Source organism: Falco biarmicus, chromosome 9 (assembly GCF_023638135.1).
Source record: "Falco biarmicus isolate bFalBia1 chromosome 9, bFalBia1.pri, whole genome shotgun sequence".
NCBI classification, from domain to species: domain Eukaryota; kingdom Metazoa; phylum Chordata; class Aves; order Falconiformes; family Falconidae; genus Falco; species Falco biarmicus.
In genome coordinates this window covers 33,046,489-33,066,914 of record NC_079296.1, presented here as the reverse complement: position 1 = coordinate 33,066,914, position 20,426 = coordinate 33,046,489, and the positions used below count along the sequence as shown (strand labels likewise).

General features: G+C 48.8%; 2 protein-coding genes and 1 non-coding gene across 6 annotated transcripts in view; all 3 read right to left on the bottom strand.

Moving 5' to 3' along the window:
- The window catches only part of CHUK (component of inhibitor of nuclear factor kappa B kinase complex), a 31,590-nt gene extending 29,175 nt beyond the window's left edge, over positions 1–2,415 (bottom strand). The window contains exons 1-3 of one of the 4 annotated variants that reach the window (XM_056352158.1): positions 2,257–2,415; positions 2,086–2,180; positions 139–253 (exon numbers count right to left, since the gene is read on the bottom strand). In XM_056352158.1, the coding sequence (XP_056208133.1) occupies positions 139–253; positions 2,086–2,180; positions 2,257–2,415 (369 nt within the window). Of the gene's footprint in view, positions 1–138; positions 288–402; positions 2,023–2,085; positions 2,181–2,256 lie in introns of those variants that run through there. The other 3 variants (XM_056352159.1, XM_056352160.1, XM_056352161.1) reach the window with 3 other exon arrangements.
- A 21-nt stretch (positions 2,416–2,436) lies between these two features.
- On the bottom strand, positions 2,437–18,991 carry CWF19L1 (CWF19 like cell cycle control factor 1). The gene is made up of 14 exons (XM_056352162.1): positions 18,853–18,991; positions 18,688–18,772; positions 17,808–17,886; positions 15,471–15,572; positions 14,465–14,679; positions 12,364–12,482; positions 10,551–10,635; positions 9,575–9,715; positions 7,213–7,324; positions 5,490–5,569; positions 4,704–4,913; positions 3,790–3,909; positions 2,761–2,858; positions 2,437–2,671 (listed from the first exon to the last, which is right to left on the bottom strand). The coding sequence occupies exons 1-14, from the start codon at positions 18,873–18,875 to the stop codon at positions 2,527–2,529; spliced, it is 1,614 nt and encodes a 537-aa protein (XP_056208137.1). The 5' UTR covers positions 18,876–18,991; the 3' UTR covers positions 2,437–2,526.
- Positions 4,077–4,218, bottom strand: LOC130155650 (small nucleolar RNA SNORA12). The gene has a single exon (XR_008824145.1). It is a non-coding gene; the product is annotated as a small nucleolar RNA SNORA12 (small nucleolar RNA).
- Positions 18,992–20,426: the final 1,435 nt, after the last annotated feature.

Sequence of the window (20,426 nt, the reverse complement as noted above, 5' to 3'; positions counted from 1 at the left end):
CCACTTTACATATATTTCCCCACACCTGTACTCAAAAAGCACCACAGAACACACGTGGTCTCATAGACAGCCACAGTTACAGAAACAGCATTAACACTACTTATTTTGCTACATATCGTGAAGCAAAGCAGATGTTACCTTCCGGAGGTCACCCCCTGAACAATATTCCATCGCTAGAAGAGGAACGTCATTAACCAGGAAGTTCATCTCCTCAGGAACTTCACAGGCTCTTACTACATTGGGATGGTTCAACCTAAGCACATGGAAAGTTCGATGAAAACTGACCCCTTTTGGAAGAACGAGACAACAGATTGTCAACCAACCACATTTTATGTTTCAGGTACAATTTCTGTTCCCCAAATGGATCCTTGCTGAGAAGTACACTCTTCAACAGGTACCTACCAGTATCCAGATGCATAAAATCCACACACTTGTGATGAGAAGAAACGATGTCTCAAAGTCAAGGTAGAGGACTTTGATGATGGGTATCCAGGCTCAGGTTCTGGATTCCTACACGCTCCTGGCAAAGTTGTTACATACGTGTCTCTGTTTCTGCATGCGGGGACAGTTTCTCCCTGGCCCCAGGGTTTCATAGGAATCTGTTAACACTTGTGTAATGGTACCAGGAAGGTAGAACCAGGCAGGTGAAATCCATGTACATGGGGAAGGATTAGTTTCTGCAACCGAATTCAAATAGATGCTCCCTGGCTGTCTCTAATATACATTACTCTTGACACATCCAGAAGGAAGTGAAGGCAAATTACTTCTGTGTGCACCTTCCAAAGCCTCTGGAAGCCACCACAAGAGCAGCTGTAGCTGTGCCGCTCAGTGCTTGTATTCAAGAAACAAATATGGTGAAAATGCTAAAAAGAACAGTGATCACCAAGCCCCGACCTACAAACTCAGGTTACCTGCAAATGGTCTCCAATGTTAGTGCATACAGTGAGCAGGCGAGGGCGACAAGGTGGCAGAGTAGGAGCTTGGTAAAGCTCTATGCAGCACAGGCACTGCAGACCTTGGTGGAGACAACTTGGAACAACCCTCAGTGGTATCCCTGCTCCCACCAGTGGGACGGCACATTTCATGCTCCGGGATCTCTCTCAAAAGGGAGGAGAAATTCTCAGGACAGGGTCCCTGGTTAAGGGACCAAGGAATTCCCAAGGACCATACAAGGCCCCACCACCCAGAGCTACTACTCACATCCCCAAGGACAAACCTGGCCAGCTCCGGTTCAGGTACCTCAAAAGTGACACGATGGAAAGAGGGATGGTGGGCAATATAGAGTACATACTTTCTCATGAGAAAGTATTAGGAAACATTATTCTGTACATGCAGAAGTGTGACAGAAAGAAAGCAATTCCTAGGACCCCTCCAGGTGCTAGACCAAAGATGAACACGCTGCACAGTATGAGAACATGCAGGTGTTCTCACGTCACCACGTTAAAACTCAAAAGCGCTGTGTGGTGTGAGTCTGGAGGAATTCAGGATGGGCAAACAGCCCAGGCAACAGAAGGGCAGGGGTTTTGGATGTCACAAGGTCCCAACCCAAGGCATGAGCTAGTACAGCACACCAGCAACACTTTGATAGCTTGCGATGACAGATAAGGCCAGCACAGAGCTGCTAAGTGACGGGCAGATCCTCTCCCTGGCTGGTTCAGAGTCTGGGGGCTGGCTGTCCCCATGCCCTGTCACCACGCCCTGGTCTCTCAGCCTGGCTGGTTCACAGCCATTGGGTCCCAGCTGTCCCCACACCCTGGTCCTTCAGCTCAGCTGGTTGAGGGCTGCTGGGCCCCTGCTGTCCCCCACACTCTGGCTGGTTGAGGGCCGCTGGGCCCCAACTGTCCCCCTGCCCTGTCCCTCAACCCTGTCCCCACACTCCGGCTGGTTAAGGGCCGCTGGGCCCCGGCTGTCCCCTGCCCTGTCCCCACACTCCGGCCGGTTGAGGGCCGCCCCCGCCTCGGTCCCTCACCCCGGCAGGTTCTTAGGGCCGGGCCCCGCCTGTCCCCACGCCCCGGCTCCCCAGCCCGGCTGTTGAGGGCCGCTGTGCCCCGGCTGCCCGGGCCATGCCGACTCGTCCGCACTCACTTCTTCATGATGTCGATCTCATGGCACCAGCGGTCCTTGTTCTTGACGCTGAGCTCCAGCCGGCAGGACTTGATGGCTACCCGGGCGCCCGAGTCCTGCAGGACACAGCGCCGTCAGCCGCCCGGGCCCGGCCCGGCCCTCCCCGCCCCACTCCGCTCCGCGCCGCCCCACCTGGTGCTGGTAGAGGCAGACGTTACCGAAGCCGCCGGTGCCCAGGCGGTCGCGCATCTCCCAAGGCCCGCAGCCGCCCGCCGGCTGCCCCCGCAGCGCCGCCCCGCCGGGGGCCCGCTCCGCGCCGCCACCGGGCCCGGGGGGGGCGCCCCGCTCCATCGCGCCGCAGCCACTCGGCGCCACCGGCACTCCGCCTTTATTGCCGCGTCACCGCGCGCGCCCGCCCGCCCGCCAATCGCCGCGCGTCCGCCGCCGCCGTCAGCGCCGCCGTCAGGCCCGGAGGGCGAAGTCGAAGGGCTGGAAGTCGCGGCGGAAGGCGCGGGCCTGCGCCGCCTCCTCCGCCCGCTCGGCCGCGCAGCGCCGCCAATCGGCCCGCTGCGGCAGCGCCAGCAGCGCCTCGCTCGCCAGCACCTCCCTGCAAGCACAGCCGCGTCACCGCCGGCACCGCGCGTGCCGCCGGCGCCGCAGGGCGGGGGCGGGGGAGGGGGACGGGGAGGCACCCACCTGCCGAAGTGCAGCGGGAAGCGGCCGCGGATGCGGTGGAACAGCTTCTCCCCCGTGTCCAGCTCCACGTAGAAGTAGGGCGTCCCCGGCTGCGCCACCTGCGGGAGAGCGGGAGAGGCGGGGAGCTGCCGCACCGCCGGCAGCGCCGCAGCCCCCGCAGCGCAGGGCGCGGGTCTGGGACAGGGCAGATAGACGCTCCCGATCCAGGGAGGCATTTCGTCGGGGGAAACTCGGCTGCACGCACCCACCCACCCAGCGGCACCCAACTGCATCCGTAGCTGGCGACAAACCGTAGCTTCCATGCAACCACGATGCGATGGATCGCTTTCCACTGGGATCATGAGCTGAAGGGGCACTAATATAACATTGGTGGTGGCTTAATTCTGCAGTTACCACTACAGAGCAGTCAACGGGAGAACCAGGCGGTTCTGATTGTGCTTAACCTGAGCTAAGTCATCCCGTACTAACACGGCACATTGTTAGAGGAAGGAAAGCATGTGAAGAGACTGTTCACATTTCTCGCCTGAGACACCAACCTCTGAGCTTGCCAACATGCATATCAAGAGCTGTAATGGCTTAGAAAGGGACTAGCACACGTATATGCTATTTCTGGCTCCCGCTACAGATCAGGTCTCGCTGTGACCACTGAGCACAAAGGAAAAAAACAACCCTATGTCACTACTGACTCATTTCTGTGATATCACGGGAAGATTTCTTTCAGATTCTTACACAAGGGAACCTAAATCCACCTGATGTGCAGCAGCACTGAAAGAGGGCTGCTGTTTGATATCAGAAGTAATGAATTCAGGGAGCCCTAGACATAGCTAAAATAATTATCAGATAAGCAACTCATCTATTGTTCACAGGAACTTCAGCCAGAGCAGAATATATCTGACATATCTCCAAACCAAGTCTACAATGGTCTGCCTCCAATAGCTTAACAGTACAACACAAAGTGACCGCAGAGGGAAACAGAGGCCTAGATAGGACAGAGGGAAAGTAAGTAACAGGTGAAATCTTGTCTCATACTTGCGTGATATCTGAGTGCTCTGGGATTTCTAGTAATTCAATCTGTTGTTCCTGTGCCTGTGCAATAAAGGACTCCTTAATGTCTTCAGAAGTACAGTGGTCTAATGGGACAGGAACCACCTGGAGAGGGAGGGCAACATTTCCGTAAAAAGAAGAAAAGACAAACCAACCGCCTGCAGAAAGCAAGCAATCCATCACTGGAGCTGGCATGCTCCTCAGTAACGCTCAGTATCATCAACCAAGACAGGTGAGCACCCATCTGTACAGGCTTAAACTTATGAGGTTTTTTCTGTAGGAGTTGAACAAAAAGCTGAAAACTAAAAGCTTGAAAAAGTTCTCAGCACAGCCTTCTCCATTCTGATCTCTGTGGTAGCTCAAGGCCGCTCTGTTACAGTTACAGATCTGCCAAATACAGAAACCACCACAATAAAACCCTGAAGATTGACACAAGGACAAAAAAAAATTAAAAAAATTAAATCAAACCAAAGGGCTGGTACTAGCAGACAATGACCAGAGTTCTGCATCTGTCTTTGGATTTTCAGCCTACATCAGTTACAAATGTGAGCACCACAGTTTGTGTGCCAGTGTGTGCCAATCAGAGTCAGAGTGAGGTCTTGCAGCTTATCCAAAAACCTTGTGGGCTTTTTAATCAGTTCCATGCAGGGCAAAGTTTTCCTCACCCACTCAACACAACCAACGCTGTGCTGCTGTAACGTGAAGAATTCAAGGACTGTGGTAGAAGCAGCACACTGGTTTTATTTTTGCTCTGGCTCTATTTGTGCATAGGACAACTTCTCTCCATGCTCTGTGAAGGCACAGAATAAAGAGGGCAAGCTGAAGGTGAGCTTTCTCTTTCAATTCATTTGCGGGTATGTACAAGTGTATATTCTCCCAGGGTGACACTAAAACCATACCTGTAGCTGCAGATGCTGACTCTTATAATTTCTTTCAAACAGGACGTATCTCTTTCCCTTGCTTCTGAAAAATTCCTTTAGGGCAGCCTTGTACTTGGTCACTTCTTCCACCACCTCTGAAGATAAGTCAACCACTGACTGGTAGTGCCCGATAGGCAAAATCAAGACGTGATCAGGTAATAAGCCACCTTTGGCAAGGGCAAGATAGCACTAGAGTGAAACAATACACACCAGTTACTCACTGCAAGCAACACTTACGTACCACGTTGTGGAAATTTACTCTCTGACTGCATTTTGAGTATAGCCCAGCCTAGTGATTCTGCCTTGGGAACAGGAAGAATCTTCTCCTCTATGTCACTTCTTAGGGATTGTTTATTAGCTATTTATTAATTACTAGAAGAATGAGACAGGGACTGCTAAAGGACACACACACAACAAAAATATCTTTTGAATGCCAGAGAATGCCTTGTCTGCAGGATGCAGGAGTTCTGCTAGATGGTAACATAAGGAAACCATGAGGGCTGGCACAGCAAAAAGTTTTCTGGCACTGTAATCCAGCTCTGCTGATGGAGCAAAACTGGGCCAGGCTTCATTTTTTAGAAACTTTAGCTATATATTTACGTTTTTTGTAGGGGAGATGCAAAGAAACTGAAAACAAAACTAAGAGTCAGCTGCAAATAAAGTTTGGGGTTTTTAAGATTTAAAATTGGAGACTGATACTTCATATTGCTGTGTCTTGGCACCGTTCTGCTGTCATGTAGCAAAGAACATGCTACAGGTACTTACGTGTGTGCCGATACTAACAACCAAGTGCTTCTCAACTTCTGGGCTGGCAAGGCAAAACCAGCAGGGCCCTGTAGACTGTGCTTTATTGAGAAAGAGAAAGAAGTGTTAGCACAAGGCTTATTTGTCAGAACAAGGAACAGAACAAGATCTGGAAAAGCTGTTATTTTCCAGCCACCCTTCCCAGCTGATGAAGTGCTGAAGGTGTCAGAAGGACACAGCTCCTGGAAGCAGATCTGGTCAGGAACTGGTGTCTCTGAGAGATTCCAGCAAGACAGGAGATGGTGGCAGTCATGCACTTGTTGACTGCCATTCTCATTGAGTGCTCTGATTTAATGGAAGAGCACCAATTCCAGGAATTTAGTGGTTACAACTTACTAACAAGAAAGCACCAGCAAATTTAAACAAACAAATCAAAATAAGGTAAAATTACTACATAGGTACAGACAAGGACAGACGCTATCAAACACATTTGTCAGTTCTGGCCTATTCATCACACTCAAAACACCTGGATTCACACTGAAACTGTGATACCTGAGCTGACCTTTAACGTAAGTTGATGGCATTGGTAAGCTAGGCCTCTCCTTATGGTCAAACACTATATTCACATCATCTGCAGGTTGTGTGTAAGAATAGACAAACAGTTTTGTAAATGCGATAAACATGACGGGTCTCCCAAGAACTGCAGGAAACAATGTCCAGTTCTGGGGTTCATTTCTCAGCAAAACAGTGTAACAAGGTTCTATTCTCATGACATCAAACTCCAGAAGACTTTGAAATTACATGAATATATAGCACACTATGTCCTACAGAAGCGATGGGAGAAAACAAGAAAACCCAGACAATCTTTCATTAAAATTGCCATTACAGCCAGTTGTGCCTCTGCAGGCACATATAGAGCAATGACACTGCGCTCATCTCAGCATAAAGTAATTTAGCCTGCAGACCTGTTATGGGCAAGGACTATGCAAAGGGCTTGGAAATCTAATAAATAAAAACTGAACAACTTAGTCTCACGTTAACAAGGGAAACTAGACTTTTCTACCAAAGGCATTTCTGAAAAATGTCTTCTTACCCACTGGCAGTGGGAATAGCTTCCACAGAAACAAAAGAGGAGGCCAACACCTACATTTGCATTTTAAGCCCAAATTTCTGTATAACCAAGACCAACATTTCTAAAGATCCATGCCTGCAATAACACTGGCACTAAGAAGTCATGATCTTTGAAGATTTCATCTCAGTTTCTTCAGGTCAGACAAACTAATGAGATTTACAACACAGAAATAGAGAGATAACAGGAGGGCTTTCTCCCTTCTGTGAACTCACAGCACAAAACAACTGAAGTGGTCTTTCAAGAACTCATCAGCACTGTGATCCAGTTTCTTGCAGTCCCTCTGAACGGAAACACGCTGCTTTGTGAAACTGCCTGTTGGCCAATTCGGAGGCCAGTATGGTTCAGAGGGTAAATGGAATCAGCCCACCCACAACCACCACAGATCCGACTAGCTTTTAAAACTATGCTTTTCATTTTTCTTTCACCTATTGATTGTCAGGTTTGCTGGAAACAAGGGACCCTTCATTTCTCTGTATTCCCACGGCATGTAGTATAGTGACAGAGCACACTGGCAGGTTGACATATACAGCTCAGCGGTTTGAGAAAAATGACAAGTGACATAGTCTAATGCCTCAAGGGAAGAGCTCAGAAAAAAAGCATCCAGATACTTACGGGGTTTTTTGGCTTGCTTAGGTTGGGAGTTCCCTCTCTCTTTCGCATCTGAGGGACGTTTTTTTCCCTGATGCTTATTCAAATCAAAGAAAAACTGACAAGCTGGTTCTTCCTGTTTAGAAAATGAAAACCAAAGCCCATTATAACCATATCAGAGTCACAATACATAGAAGAATTTGATTTTTCCTGAAGAGGTATGTAACCACCTTTGAAAGGCATCAACAGTGAAAGCATCGATATCCTGCAACGGAATGAATTGAGCTCTCCCAGAAACACAGCAGGGTTTGCCTCAGCCAGGGAAAAAAAAATCTGGGAGAGCTGCCCCAAATTGCTATGTTCTTCTATTTAGTCTCATGCTGAACATTCAGAATTGCTTGATTTTATGGATTATTCAAATCTCTTTTTCACTCGACAACCAGTGCCAAAAGAATGTCTTTATTTCTTAGAGATGTTAACCTCTCAACAGACTCACAGAAGCTGAAACCATTTGACTAAATTGTCATGTACAGCAAAATACCACTAGAAGGCTTCAATGCTGCAGAGGAAAGCGCTGGGGAAGGAGATGGCAAAGAGCAGGGTTCCCACACAGGATCACAACTGCAGTCTAAAACACAGCCTGCACTGTAAGAACCAGCATGTACAGTGGAAGCATTTCTCCCAGTAACCCTGGCAAGCTCTTGTGCCTGTCATCAATTGCATAGTTCAGCTCAAAGGTACAAGTTTTGCTTCTATCTTTTTACTGACTGATTGGTCTGTTAAAAGCCTTGTTGCCAGGGGTTGAACACCACAGCAAGTCTCAGCTGGGGGTGGGGAGGTTGTCACAATTAAAGGGATCAGGAGGTGTCTGTCACCCTCATGCCCAGCCATGCTGACAGCTGGAAGAAGCCAGCCCCTCACTCTGTGTGCGCGTTGCAGGGAGAGAGGCTGGAGAGCAATGCTTGCACTTCCTACGTGACACACTGGTCCAGCAAAGACCAAGTCAAGCCTAACTTCAGGCCAAGTATTCTTCCCTTCTGCCAATGAGCTCCCAATTTGGTTTCTCTACATTACATTAAGATATACACGCACAGCTATTCATATGTCCGCATTAGTGGAGTACCCCACAATGCTTAGAGGGCATAACATGCTCTGCACAGGAAAGTAATCTGAGTCTCCACAGCGATGAACAGAATCTACTTGTCTATGATGAAATTGTGAAGGTGGCAATTTCAGATCTTCTGACACAAACAGCTCAGTGTTCAGGCCCCAAGAAAGAACTATTCTGCCCTCATCTGGCAAACAATCAATATTTAAAAAGGAGCATGAAGCCGGTAACTTAGCATGCTTGAGAAAAAAAACCTGTACCCAACACCAAACTCACCAGCATTGAGGGATACAGCGGAAATGCAACATCAAAAAATGTAGCATCTAAGTAGCCAGCAGTCTAAGGGAGAAAACTGAGGGCCAGCTGCACAGGAGTAATTTGTAGTCTACAAGCTTAGAAAGAGTAAGACCATGTTTTCTGAGGTGCCCATAGGGAACAGTCCTGACAAGCAAGCAGATCTAACTACAGCATCACCATGCAGACCTGCAGGAAAAATCTAGAGTGGTTTGAGTTGGAATAGACGTTCAAAGGTTATCTGGTCCAACCTCCCTGCAGTGAGCAGGGACCTCTTCAACTACATTAGGTTGCTCGGAGCCCTGCCCAACCTGAATTTGAATGTTGCCAGGGATGGGGCATCTACCACCTCTCTGGGCAACTTGTTACGGTGTTCCACCACCCTCATAATAAAAAATTTCTTCCTTATACCTAGCCTGAATCTACCCTCTTCTAGTTTAAAACAATTACCCCTTGTCCTGTTGCTAGACCCTATTAACCCATCTTTCCTGTAGGCTCCCTTTAAGTACTGAAAAGGCTGCTGTAAGGTCTCCCTGAAGCCTTCTCTTCTCCAGGCTAAACAACCCCAAAACTCTCAGCCTGTCCTCATAGGAGAGGCATTCCATCCCTCTAATCATCTTTGTAGCCCTCCTCTGGACCCACTCCAACAGATCCATGTCTTCTTGTACTGAGGACTCCAGAGCTGGATGCAGTACCCCACGTGGGGTCTCACAAGAGTGCAGCAGAGGGGCAGAATCACCTCCTTTGACCTGCTGGTCACACTGCTGTGGATGCAGCTGAGGATAAGGTTGGCTTAAGAAGGGACACACTGTAACAAACTCCCGCGCATTGAATCTATACAAATTGGTCAATAGAAATAGTTTGCACAGAACCTTGAAGTGTTATGGACAGAAATATTCCAAGGTTAAGCCAAACACTGTCCTACGCTCCCTGAACACAGAGAGTGAAACCACAGTGCACACACTGGGGAGAAGGCAGCAGTACCTCTGCACACAGGGGTGTTTTGGTCTTCTGTGCCTCCTTCCGTGATCTTCGGTATGGATTTTCCGTAACATCCTGTGGCTGTTTCACTAGCTCTGCAGGGTCCATCAAGTTCATCGGCACAATACTGAAGGCATAGAGATACTAGAAGAAAAACAGATAGCTCAAATGCAAGAAACTTTTGCCCTGACTGCAACTTTGAAAGGGTCAGTTGTGAACTAAGCCACCCTGAAATGGTAACACAACTTAGCACTGCAGTAACCCAGCAAATCAAGTGTTCAAGCTAAGGCAGGATATGAAAAACACACTTTCTGTGCCAGTCTCCCACCCAGTGCAACCAAGAGTTTATGGAGTGCTTCCAAGTGGCTCACTCTTCACTTTAAGGAAAGATCTTTTTTGAAAAACAGCAGTGTGTCCTACTTGAAAAAGAAATACCTTGACCCTTGCCTGTTTCCAGGCCTTCTTTCTGTCCAGAACTCCTGGACCTTTTTTTGTTACCAGGCCTGATTCCTAACATTAGCAACCTGTCCTTCTACACTGGTACTCTGTAACTTTCTTAAGGTTAAAACCAAACCAAAATAAAACAGCCTCTGCCCATCCCAGAAGTTATTTTCAGTGATTTGTAACCGTTCATTTGGAATTTTACTTCCTTCTTAAAGCAGGCCATGCAAACAGAAAATACATAAAGTAGCTGGGGAAGGGGAAGGAATGGCAACTTTCTAACCACTTTCCTCTGCAGCTGTCTTCACAGCTACACGCCATTTGACCAGGTAGAGAAAAGTTAACACCTCAGAACACACCTTGCAGACCTTACCCTTCTGACATAATGGGCAAATGGTATCTATTACTTGTGAGACAGATCCCTACACTTCAGTCAAGCTTTTAAGTGATTGATGCCATCTTCTAGCTAGCCAAAGCTGGGCTTACTGCCCTATTACTTGTGCTTGAATATAAAAGAAATATTCGGAAGTGTCAGTACCTTTTTCTTGCTTGTATTGCCAACATCAGCAAGTGCAATAAACCTGCTCACATGCTGTGGGGTCTCCTGTAGCACTGTGTGATTTCTGTAAGGAAGCAAAACATGACTGTACTGGCACATACAATATAGAAAAGGACAGTGGGAAAATCACGTGTCCTCCAGCTACTCAAGACAGCATGTCAGTCACACAGTGTCTTTGGCCAAGAACAAGGAGGCTTAAGGACAGACAGACTCATGAGGTCTAACGGCAAACAGCTACACAGACCAAAATTACATCTCATTGCACTCCAAATACAGAGATGAGAGGACAATTCACTAGTCTGAAAAGAGATACATCTTTAAAATGTTTCCTGCAGAAAGGTTAATAAATCTTAGCCAATGTTAACATGACAGCCTTAGTTTTATTTATAGGTTGTTCTGACACCTACCTTATAGAATCATAGAATCATTTAGGTTGGAGAAGACCTTTATGATCATCAAGTCCAACTGTTAACTCAGGACTGCCAAGTCCAGCACTAAACCATGTCCCTAAGCACTGCATCTATGTGTTTTTTAAACACTTCCAGGGATAGTTACTCCACCACCTCCCTGGGCAGCCTGGTCCAATGCTTCATCACCCTTTCAGTGAAGAAAGTTTTCCTAATATCCAATCTAAACCTCCTCTGGCAGAACTTGAGGCTGTTTCCTCTTGTCCTGTTGCTTGTTACCTGGGAGAAGAGACCGACCCCCACCTGCCTACAGCCCCTTTCAGGTAGCTGTAGAGAGCAGTAAGGCCCACTGAGCTTCCTCCTCTCTAGGCTAAACAACCCCAGTTCCCTCAGCTGCTCCTCAAGACTTGTGTCCAGACCCTTCCCCAGCTTTGCTGCTTTTCCCTGGACACACTCCAGCACCTCTGCATCCTCCTTTGAGGTGAGGGGCCCAAACCTGAACACAGTATTTGAGGTGCAGCCTCACCAGTGCCGAGTACAGGGGGACAATCACTGCCCTTGTCCTGCTGGCCACACTGCTGGCCCATGTTCAGCCGGCCGGACGTCAGCCAGCACCCCCAGGCCCTTCCCCGCCAGGCAGCTTCCCAGCCGCTCTGCCCCAGCCTGTAGCGCTGCGTGAGGCTAGTGTGACCCAGGTGCAGGACCCGGCACTGAGCCTTGTTGAACCTCATACAGCTGGCCTCGGCTCATCGGCCCAGCCTGTCCAGGTCCCTCTGCAGAGCCTGCCTGCCCTCCAGCACATCAACACTCCCACCCAACTTGGTGTCATCTACAAACTCACTGAGGATGCACTCTATCTCCTCATCCAGACCATCGATAAAGAATTAAACAGGCCTGGCCCCAGTACTGAGCCCTGGGGAACACCACTTGTGACCAGCCACCAGCTGGATGTAACTCCAGTTATTACCACTCTTTGGGCTCGGCCACCCAGCCAGCTTTTTACCTAGAGAAAAGCATGTCACTAGTCACATTTTACATACAAAGTTATGACTGAAGACACCCGTCTCTTCACCACACAAGAAGTTTCCCACAATACATTTTCAGAGATGCACCCCTGAATTAGGCTGAATGGTGTTTAAAGGCAACTGAGGGCAACTAACTTGGCCTCAGATTCACATCAACGTACTCAGACAAGCATTGTCAACAATGGCACAGTTCTCAAGGCAGCAGGAATTATAGCAATAAGATGCATGAGAAACAATCTTGACTCTGTGTTGGAGCTGGATGACTTCATAAAATTATTTTAAAGTTGTCCTCCTCCTGTGTTCTTTAAAAATTGAAAGCTTATTAGACTAATAAATGAGATGTCACATGATCTTACAAACCTGTATGGAAGTCTTTCATAATAGGCCTTCTCTAGGGCTGCAAAGTGGTACCTTGGTTTGAGACTTGCAGCTAGGTCAGATACTAACTTGGAGCCACACTTCTTGGTATCTATTTCTCCCTACAAGATACAAACACAGTTTTATTAAAAAAAACCATCAGATTGCAGTGAATGCATGCTGGAAATGAAGAGACTGACTATAGTAGTTGCCATTCCCTGGAAGTGGGAAAAAAAGTCAAAAGGGCTTGATCTCTTATTGCCAACCAGAGCCTACTCATTTATTCCATTCTCAGGAATAATGTACTCCTTTTTCTGTGCCTACTTTTCAAAAGTACTCAGGGTTTGTATCCACTTGTTTCATTAATCCAAGTTTGTCATATTTTCCTTCTCTTTGTCTTGTGACGCCAGGGCAGCACAGAGTGAGTTTGGCAAACACCAACAGATGTCAAAATCATTGACAAGTTTTGACCATATGTCCAGAGTGCCAAAGCTTTAGTGTATGAGTCAAGTAAATAGGAAAACTCTGAGGTTTTCTTAGGAATCAAAAATTTTTCCCACTTCATCTCTAAGAATTCAGAGCAAACCAAAACACAACCAAAAAGCAGACCTGATATCATTTCCTTGGGTGAAGGCTCTTGTGCTGTCTTTTCCCTTTTAGCCTTAGACTGTGAAGTAGGGAAGGACAAGGGCAGAGAAAGAAAGAGGTTCGGAAATAGCCTATGTCTGTTACCTTGTTATCTTTTGTAAAAGCACAGGGAACAGGGACTCTGACCTGGCAGGCATCTGCCACAGCCCTTCACTGCAGCAGCGGGACAGGCACTAACCCACCCTCAAGAAAGCAGTCCTCCTCTCTGTGCTCCCTCCTGCTTCTCTTGCAGCAGGCATGGCAGAGGGGAGCCCAGCAGCATCTGCACTGAGGGCTGGCTTATTCCAGCCCCACTGAAAACAGCCAGAGCTACCAAGCATCTCAGGAAAAGAAAACCCACAGAATTCTCCAGGAGTCAATTCCCACCCATGCACTTCAGCTCCTCACACCACTTTTGCTGAAAGAGAAACGTCAGGTAACAAAGAGCAAAAGCTCTAATTGTTTATTTCTCAAACTTCCTGCTTTCAGTGACAGGATTTCAGGGTCTCAGTGTGCAAGGGAATCTCTTAAGACTTATTATGAAAATCCTCAGGTGACAAAAGTACACACTCCAACAAGATGCATATTTGAATATAATCATTATTAATACACTCCTCTTTTAATCCAAGTGAGTACATTATCAGAAAATTCACGCCAAGGGAAACCAAGTGTGAAATGATACACTGAACTACTACAGAGAATTCCCATGGGATTTGAGAGACCTGGCTTTTTTTTTTTTTTTAAGCCAGAACATCCCTACAACTTTTTTCTCTCCAACTCTGTTGGAGTTGGAGGCTAGTTGGGTTGCTGCAAGATGAGGAAGGGTTCTTTATGTGTTTAGACTAAGGATCATCTGTCTTTGTCAGAAGATACTGAGAGGAAGCAAAAAGTGTTCTGCCATGATACACGGCCCTGCTCTCCAGGAACGTTTCAGATCACCTGAACTTATGACTGGAAAATCACTTCTGCTGAGGAACATTAACAACAGAAAACTGGACACAAAGGAAGCAACATCCTCAAAATTCAGACAGAGGAAGAACCAGAGTATTTAGTACAGGTGACTTATAGGCAAGGAAATGAACACCAATATATTTAAAAAGTTTTGAAGCGGGGAGAAGGAACAACTTAATGTCAAGTGGTATTGAAGATGCTTAGAGCCCAGCATTCCACAACAGAGACTAGCAGCATTGTTTCACAGCAATTGTAACCAACTGAATTCAACATCTGCAATCAAATGAAAGCTACTGACTGATTTTTTCAGGCAGGGACAGATAAAACACCCTGAAGATTCACAATTCCCTGTCTCCACTGGTCCTTCTTCTCTGAAGAAACAGAACATTCGATATCCATTTTTTACTCTCAGCTTTCTCAAGCACTTGGAGATGGCCCAATACCCCAAAATGCCACAGCAAGCAGAAACACAATCCTTTGTTAAATCCACTTTGAAACCCATTGCAGAAGAAAACAGAACACTTACCGCACTGTTGGCAAAAGTCCCCACATCTCTGGGCCAGGGGGATGTCAGCAATATATCCACACCTTTAAAGTTTGGGGCTGATAACAAAGATGCTTTTAATTCTGCCACATCCTTTGCACTAAAACTGTAGGCAGGAGCTGGCTCATCCTGGGACTCGGTACCACTCAGGTAGGCAATCTGCAGTCCAGAAGTTCCACTGTAAAGACCTCGACGGCCTGCATTGATACACAGGCATGTGCTTGAGATGTAGATATTGCAAATAATCTTGTAGTTGCACCACAGACAGAGGACCAAATTCAATAGTCCTGCCTTACTTCTACTGAAACTATCCTTACAGACAGCTCATTTTCTGTGCCCATCAACTGTGGTAAAGACACGTTTTAGCACAATGGCTCAAACCCAACCCTGCCTACAGTGAAGCAGCTGTTCAGACAACCCCCAGTCTTCTCTTCTCACTGCTATCTTGTGTCTCAAAAATAAACCCATATCAAAAATTCAGTATGAAGGTTGAGTAAAAAAAGCCACTTGCAAATGCCTTTACTTGTTACATTTTTGTCAGCTGGCATTCTAGAAAGAAACTAGTTTTTCCTTTCAGCTTTGCTATAGCTTCAGTACCTTTAAAGATGATACTTCTTACCTCTGCTACTCCAGTACAGCTTCAGCGCATGGCAAAATCATACTTCAAGGAGGAAACTTCCCCCATACAAAGATGGGCATGCTATGGGAGTAAGACACCCTCAAAGAACACTCTTTCAACCACTCTTCCTTTTGCTTTGTAAGTTAAGTGTTAGAAAACAACACAAAAAAGCAGGGTTCTCTCATGTTTTACACGGCAGATTGTATCAGCTGTTCAACATAGAGTTCAACTACAGTCTGAACCCCAGAATAAGAAATACCACCTTAAAACTTCCAGAAAAAGGGCTTTGAAGTGGGAAGATCAGAAAACAGGTTAATGACAGCATCACTGGGCAAATGCACATCCCTTACCAACAGCCTGCAGCCTTACCTAAATAAGTAATGTTCTCTGCTAATTCGCAGCCACTGATATCTGGAAAATAGCTCACGGTCTCTTGGTCATTAGCACCAAGCACATAGGTTGGAATTGGAGCTGAGGAGGAAAACCACATGCACTCAGTTTGCTTTAATTAAAGTACATTATCACAAGTTCAGTCCACATTTACTAGGAATTGCAGCAAGCCCCATCCATTCAGACCCCAACACTGCTCCTTTGCAGCATGCTGAGGAGCAATCAGCACAGAACAAGAAACCCTCCTTCAAAGTAAGTCCCCAGGCCTTTCCACAGATGCATATAACACCAGCAGAGAATAACCTCTGCTTTAACTACAACTCACTCCACTGCCTACATAAGATCAGCTCAGAAATGATCCATAGCCCTAAAAACATGGGCCTTCCCTAGGGCAATGCTAAGTAAATACCAGAGCAGAGGGACACCCAGCGATTCAGTTTAGGCTGATTAAATTGTACAGCTATCAAAAAACTGCCAACCATTTATGTTTTAGTGGGAAAACTCAAGTTCATCAGCTCTTTGATTCACTTGGTAGAAGAATTTGCTGCATTACTTCATGTACAACTGATGGACATAATAAATAAAGAAAAGCAATGGGAAGTACTAGTTTTAATTTCTCTATGGCTAGGTGATACATAAAAATTTGTATCTCCAAACAGCGTAAGTCAAATCTTTTCAAGCTACTAAAAGTTAGAAAAAGCAACGACCGATGTCAGAGACACCTCCTGTAGATCTCCTGGCAGACTAGTACACCAGTAAGCTGGTCAACACCTGGTCACCAGGTCTTAAGTTTTTTCACTCAATAAAAACCAGCAGTAGTTTCCTATTCAAGAAGGGAGAGCAGCATCAATACTGCAACTCTGCTACAGCTGTAGTTAAGACTGTTGCTTGCAGTTCCAGCTCCCACAGTCAGAAGATACAGGAGACTGCTTTCAATGGCAGAGCAGAGTTTGAAAACTTCATGGATGGCTTATAACACAAAACTTGTTTGTAGCTATATAGATGTGCATATAGATGATATTATAAGCTACAGATTTTTTCAACCGTTCAAAGGGTAAAGAATTCAAGTGAGAATGAGCAAAAATGCGTTGGTCTAGGGAAGACTTTGCTGTTAACATCCACCTTTCTCACTGCATGCACAAGAGAGCTTCCTTGGGAGTGAAGTTTAAATCAGTTAACGATTCTCCTTATTTTCTCATAGCAACAACACCACAAAGCAGCACACCTTGCCATGGTAAGTCCTCAGCCACAAGCAGCAAACAGGACAGTCTTTGTCTAGACAACCCACACAGATGCACAAACCAGCAGGGGATAACTGGGGAGTGATGCAGCAGCAGAGAAGAACCAGAAAGCAAGAGTCCCAGCTCCTTTCTGGCTTGCCTTAATGCCAGGGGTGAGAGCGAGAGTAGTACTGAAGAGGAAAGAGGAGCACTACAAATGCTTATGTCGTAGTATCTCCCTTACAAGAGGAAAGAGGCAGAGAAGTCCACGTAGGCCTTTTCATACCCATGCCTGGGAAAACATCTTCAGCACAAGGGCTGAGGATGAATGGGCAAACCCTGCTCCTCTGGAAAGCCTTATGATCTCCACAGCTGAAGAAAGAGACGCTCAGCCTGCCAGTACCTCTGCTTTCCCTTTTCTCTTTGGGACTGGACTGAATGCAGGGAGGGGAAGAGCAGCACAGCTCACACTGCGGAGAGGTCTGTGGTGGAAGTGTGAAGGTGAGTGTGAACAGGGAATGACAGAGAATTTCTTGCAAGGGAAGCACCAGAGTGGTAGAAGGACTACACACTGGCAGGCAGGCTGGGATCCCATGGCTTGCTGACTGAAGTGCTGTAAACATCTATGTACAGCTTCTCAGGCTACCCAGGTTGAGAAAACAAAGACTGCCCCACACGGCAGCCTGCAGGCTGAAGCTGTAAGGTGGTGACGGTAGGAACAGAAATGGAGCCATAAGATATCCAGGCAAGGAAAGAGAACACCCTGACACAAATTAGTAGTATCCCATGTTTCTCCTATGACTGCAAACAGTGCAGGCCAGATAAGCCAGGAACAGGCCTTGATGCCCAAATCATGGGCAGGCCACTTGGACATATGCATATTTCTGCTCCTGTCTGACAGCGTGACAGGAATGAGTTTTGTTTTACAATAAACTCATCTTTCTCTACTGCACAGAGTTTTCCTACTTGAGTTCAACTGCTTTAACATTACCCTGTTTAACTTTGACTTCTGAATTCAAAAGCACACTGCAATGAGACAGTGAAGTACTGGGTCGTGAAATAGTGTGGTCACCAGCATCCTGAGCGATGCCCTTACCTTTCTTGGCCCCCGTGCAATACTCTGCCCAGTCTGTCTCTGCAGTAGACCCAAAAAAATTCCCAACACACAAAAGCATCTAAAAACACCAGATAAAACAAGAGTTACCATTTGACCAAAGACACAACACACACTTTTTTGCTGATGCGCTCAACTGTCACAACACCGTGACGTGCATTGCTTCAGCAGCACTTTGGTAAAGAGGTTCCTCTATTTACCTGTGTCTAGTATTAAATGCATAACAGTAACATTAGCAGGTGTAAAACATGACAAAGAGACAGCTGCTCCCCCGCACCCTCTGCCCACAGACTAGGGCTCCCCCCAGCGCTCTGGTGCTGGTCAGGGAGGGCTGAGGGATGCTGAGCCCCTTCACAGCCCCTCGTACGCCGAACGGACAGAGGAGGATCCCAGCCTCAGAGGGTCGAGCACGGCCCCGGACAGCAATGCCCGCCTGACCACCCCCCCCCCCACACCCTCTCCACACAAAACCCACCCAGGGACTGCCCCGCGCCCCGGCTCACCCACCACACAGGCCCGGGACCCCCGCAGCGCCCCGGCTCACCCACCACACGGGCCCGGGACCCCCGCAGCGCCCCGGCTCACCCGCCACACGGGCCCGGGACCCCCGCAGCGCCCGGGCTCACCCACCACACGGGCCCGGGACCCCCCGCAGCGCCCCGGCTCACCCGCCACACGGGCCCGGGACCTCCACCAGCCCCCCGCCTCACCCGCCACACTGAGCCCGGGACCCCCACCAGCCCCCCACCTCACCCGCCACACTGAGCCCGGGAAACCCAGGCGGAGCAGCCCCACTGACCCGCGCCCCGCAGGCAGCGCAGCGGGGCACCCCGCGCCACCCCCCAGCCCCCCGCAGCCTTACGTCGAAGCGGCCGCTCTTGCCCTGGATGGCCCGCACGCGCCCGAACAGCGCCTCCAGCCGCCCCTCCACGTCGCCACATGCCAGCCTGCGGGACACAGCGCGTCAGCGGCCGCCGCGGCCCCCAGCCCCCGTCCCCCGTCAGCCGTCCCGTCCCGCCGCACTCACACGCGCAGCGGCGTAGCCGCCATCGCAGGTGCGCTCGGCTCGGGAAGGCGCCGCCGCGGCCCGAACGCCGCGCTGCTTCCGGGTGCGCCGCCCAAAGGGCTCCGCCGCCGCTTCCGGGTGCGCCGCCCAAAGCGCCCCGCCGCAGCTCCATGGGACAGGGGTGGTGTCGGGGTGAGAGTCTGTAGCTCCAGCAGGGTCAACCCGCACCAGCCCCTTCCCGTTAGCGGCTGGTGCCCGCGCAGGGCTCTGAAGTGAGGTGAGGTGGGGGGGCTGCCTGCGTGGCGGGGCGCTGAGGTGAGGGTTTCGCGTGGCGGGGCGCTGAGGTGAGGGGTCTGTGTGCGGGGCGCTGAAGGTGAGGTGGGGGGCTCGCGTGGCGGGGCGCTCAGCTGAGGGGGCTGCCGCGCAGGGCGCTGAGGTGAGGGGGCTGCCCGGCGCCCGCCTGGGGCTCTGAGCTGAGGGCACTGCCTGGCGCCTGCGCGGGGCCACTCGCCGTCGCCATATGTCACGTTCGGGAGCGGTTCCCCCCGACCCCTGGTGCTGAGCTGTGCCCGGCCAGCCTGTGTCACCAACGTATTTTATGGTCTCCGGTAACGAGGATGGTTTCATCAAGAAAAATAAATGCTGTACCCATCTAAGGTATGGGAGTGCTGTCTACACAAAATTGCTCTTTTTTTTTTTTTTTTTTTTAAATGCTGGTAACGACTGAGTGAGAGATGAAGTCAGTAGTAGTTGGTCACGTAAAGTCACGTCTGTGTGATTGCAGCTCGGAAAATCACTGTACAGGGGGATATCAGACGTGTCTAGGCGAGAACTTAAGATCCTGGAAACTGAATCTGAGCGCAGAGCTTATTCCAAGGGAAATCAGAGCAGCAGGAATCGCTAGGGACAAGTCTACGAACTTGCTGAGATGTAAAGAAGGGAGTTGTCAGTGCTGTCAGCAGTAAAACTCTACCAAAAGAGGAAAATCCTATCCACATGCTTTCACATGCTGTCTTAGAAATACTGTAGTGAGATGCCAGAACATTTCCTTTATCGAATGGTAAAGATTTACAATGTTGCAAAGGACAGCAAATGTTTCTAAAAAATTATTAAGATCATTAACATGATCTAGCGGCAGCAGAGGGCACCAGTCACAACAACATCTGACTTCTTCAGAGTGCACAGTAATCCGCGCTGGGGCAGTCCCCTCCACCCTGCAAGGTCCTTTGGAGGCTCCCTCAGTTCTCCAAGAGTCCCCTTTGCATCTCTGCTAGGCTGCTTCCTTTCTCCAGCTGCTCAGCTTTGGGTCCTGCTTCAGTTCCACTCTTCCCTCAGGATATTTACCCAGCTCCTCCCTGTGTGATCCTTGCCCACACTGTGGCCATTCCCACCCTCGCAGCTTGTGCTCTGAGCCCCCTTGGCACCCTCCCCTCTTTGCTTCAGGTGCCCCTGCCCCTGGTGGAAGGAGCCCTATCACAGGAACATCCCCCTGCCTGCCCCACAGCCTGTGGGACCTCCCCAGAGATGTGCCTGTCCCACAGCCCCCACTCCAGGCTTCCACCATTCCTTCCCATGCTCTGCAATGACCCACACGT

Coding starts and splice junctions, on each gene's coding strand:
- CWF19L1 (XM_056352162.1), bottom strand. CDS start 18,875: ATGGCGGCTACGCCGCTGCGCGT. Junction 12,483..14,464: donor GGACTTTTGCCAACAGTGCG/GTAAGTGTTCTG, acceptor TGTATCTTGTAG/GGAGAAATAGATACCAAGAA. Junction 2,672..2,760: donor TTCCCGCTGCACTTCGGCAG/GTGGGTGCCTCC, acceptor CTGTGCTTGCAG/GGAGGTGCTGGCGAGCGAGG.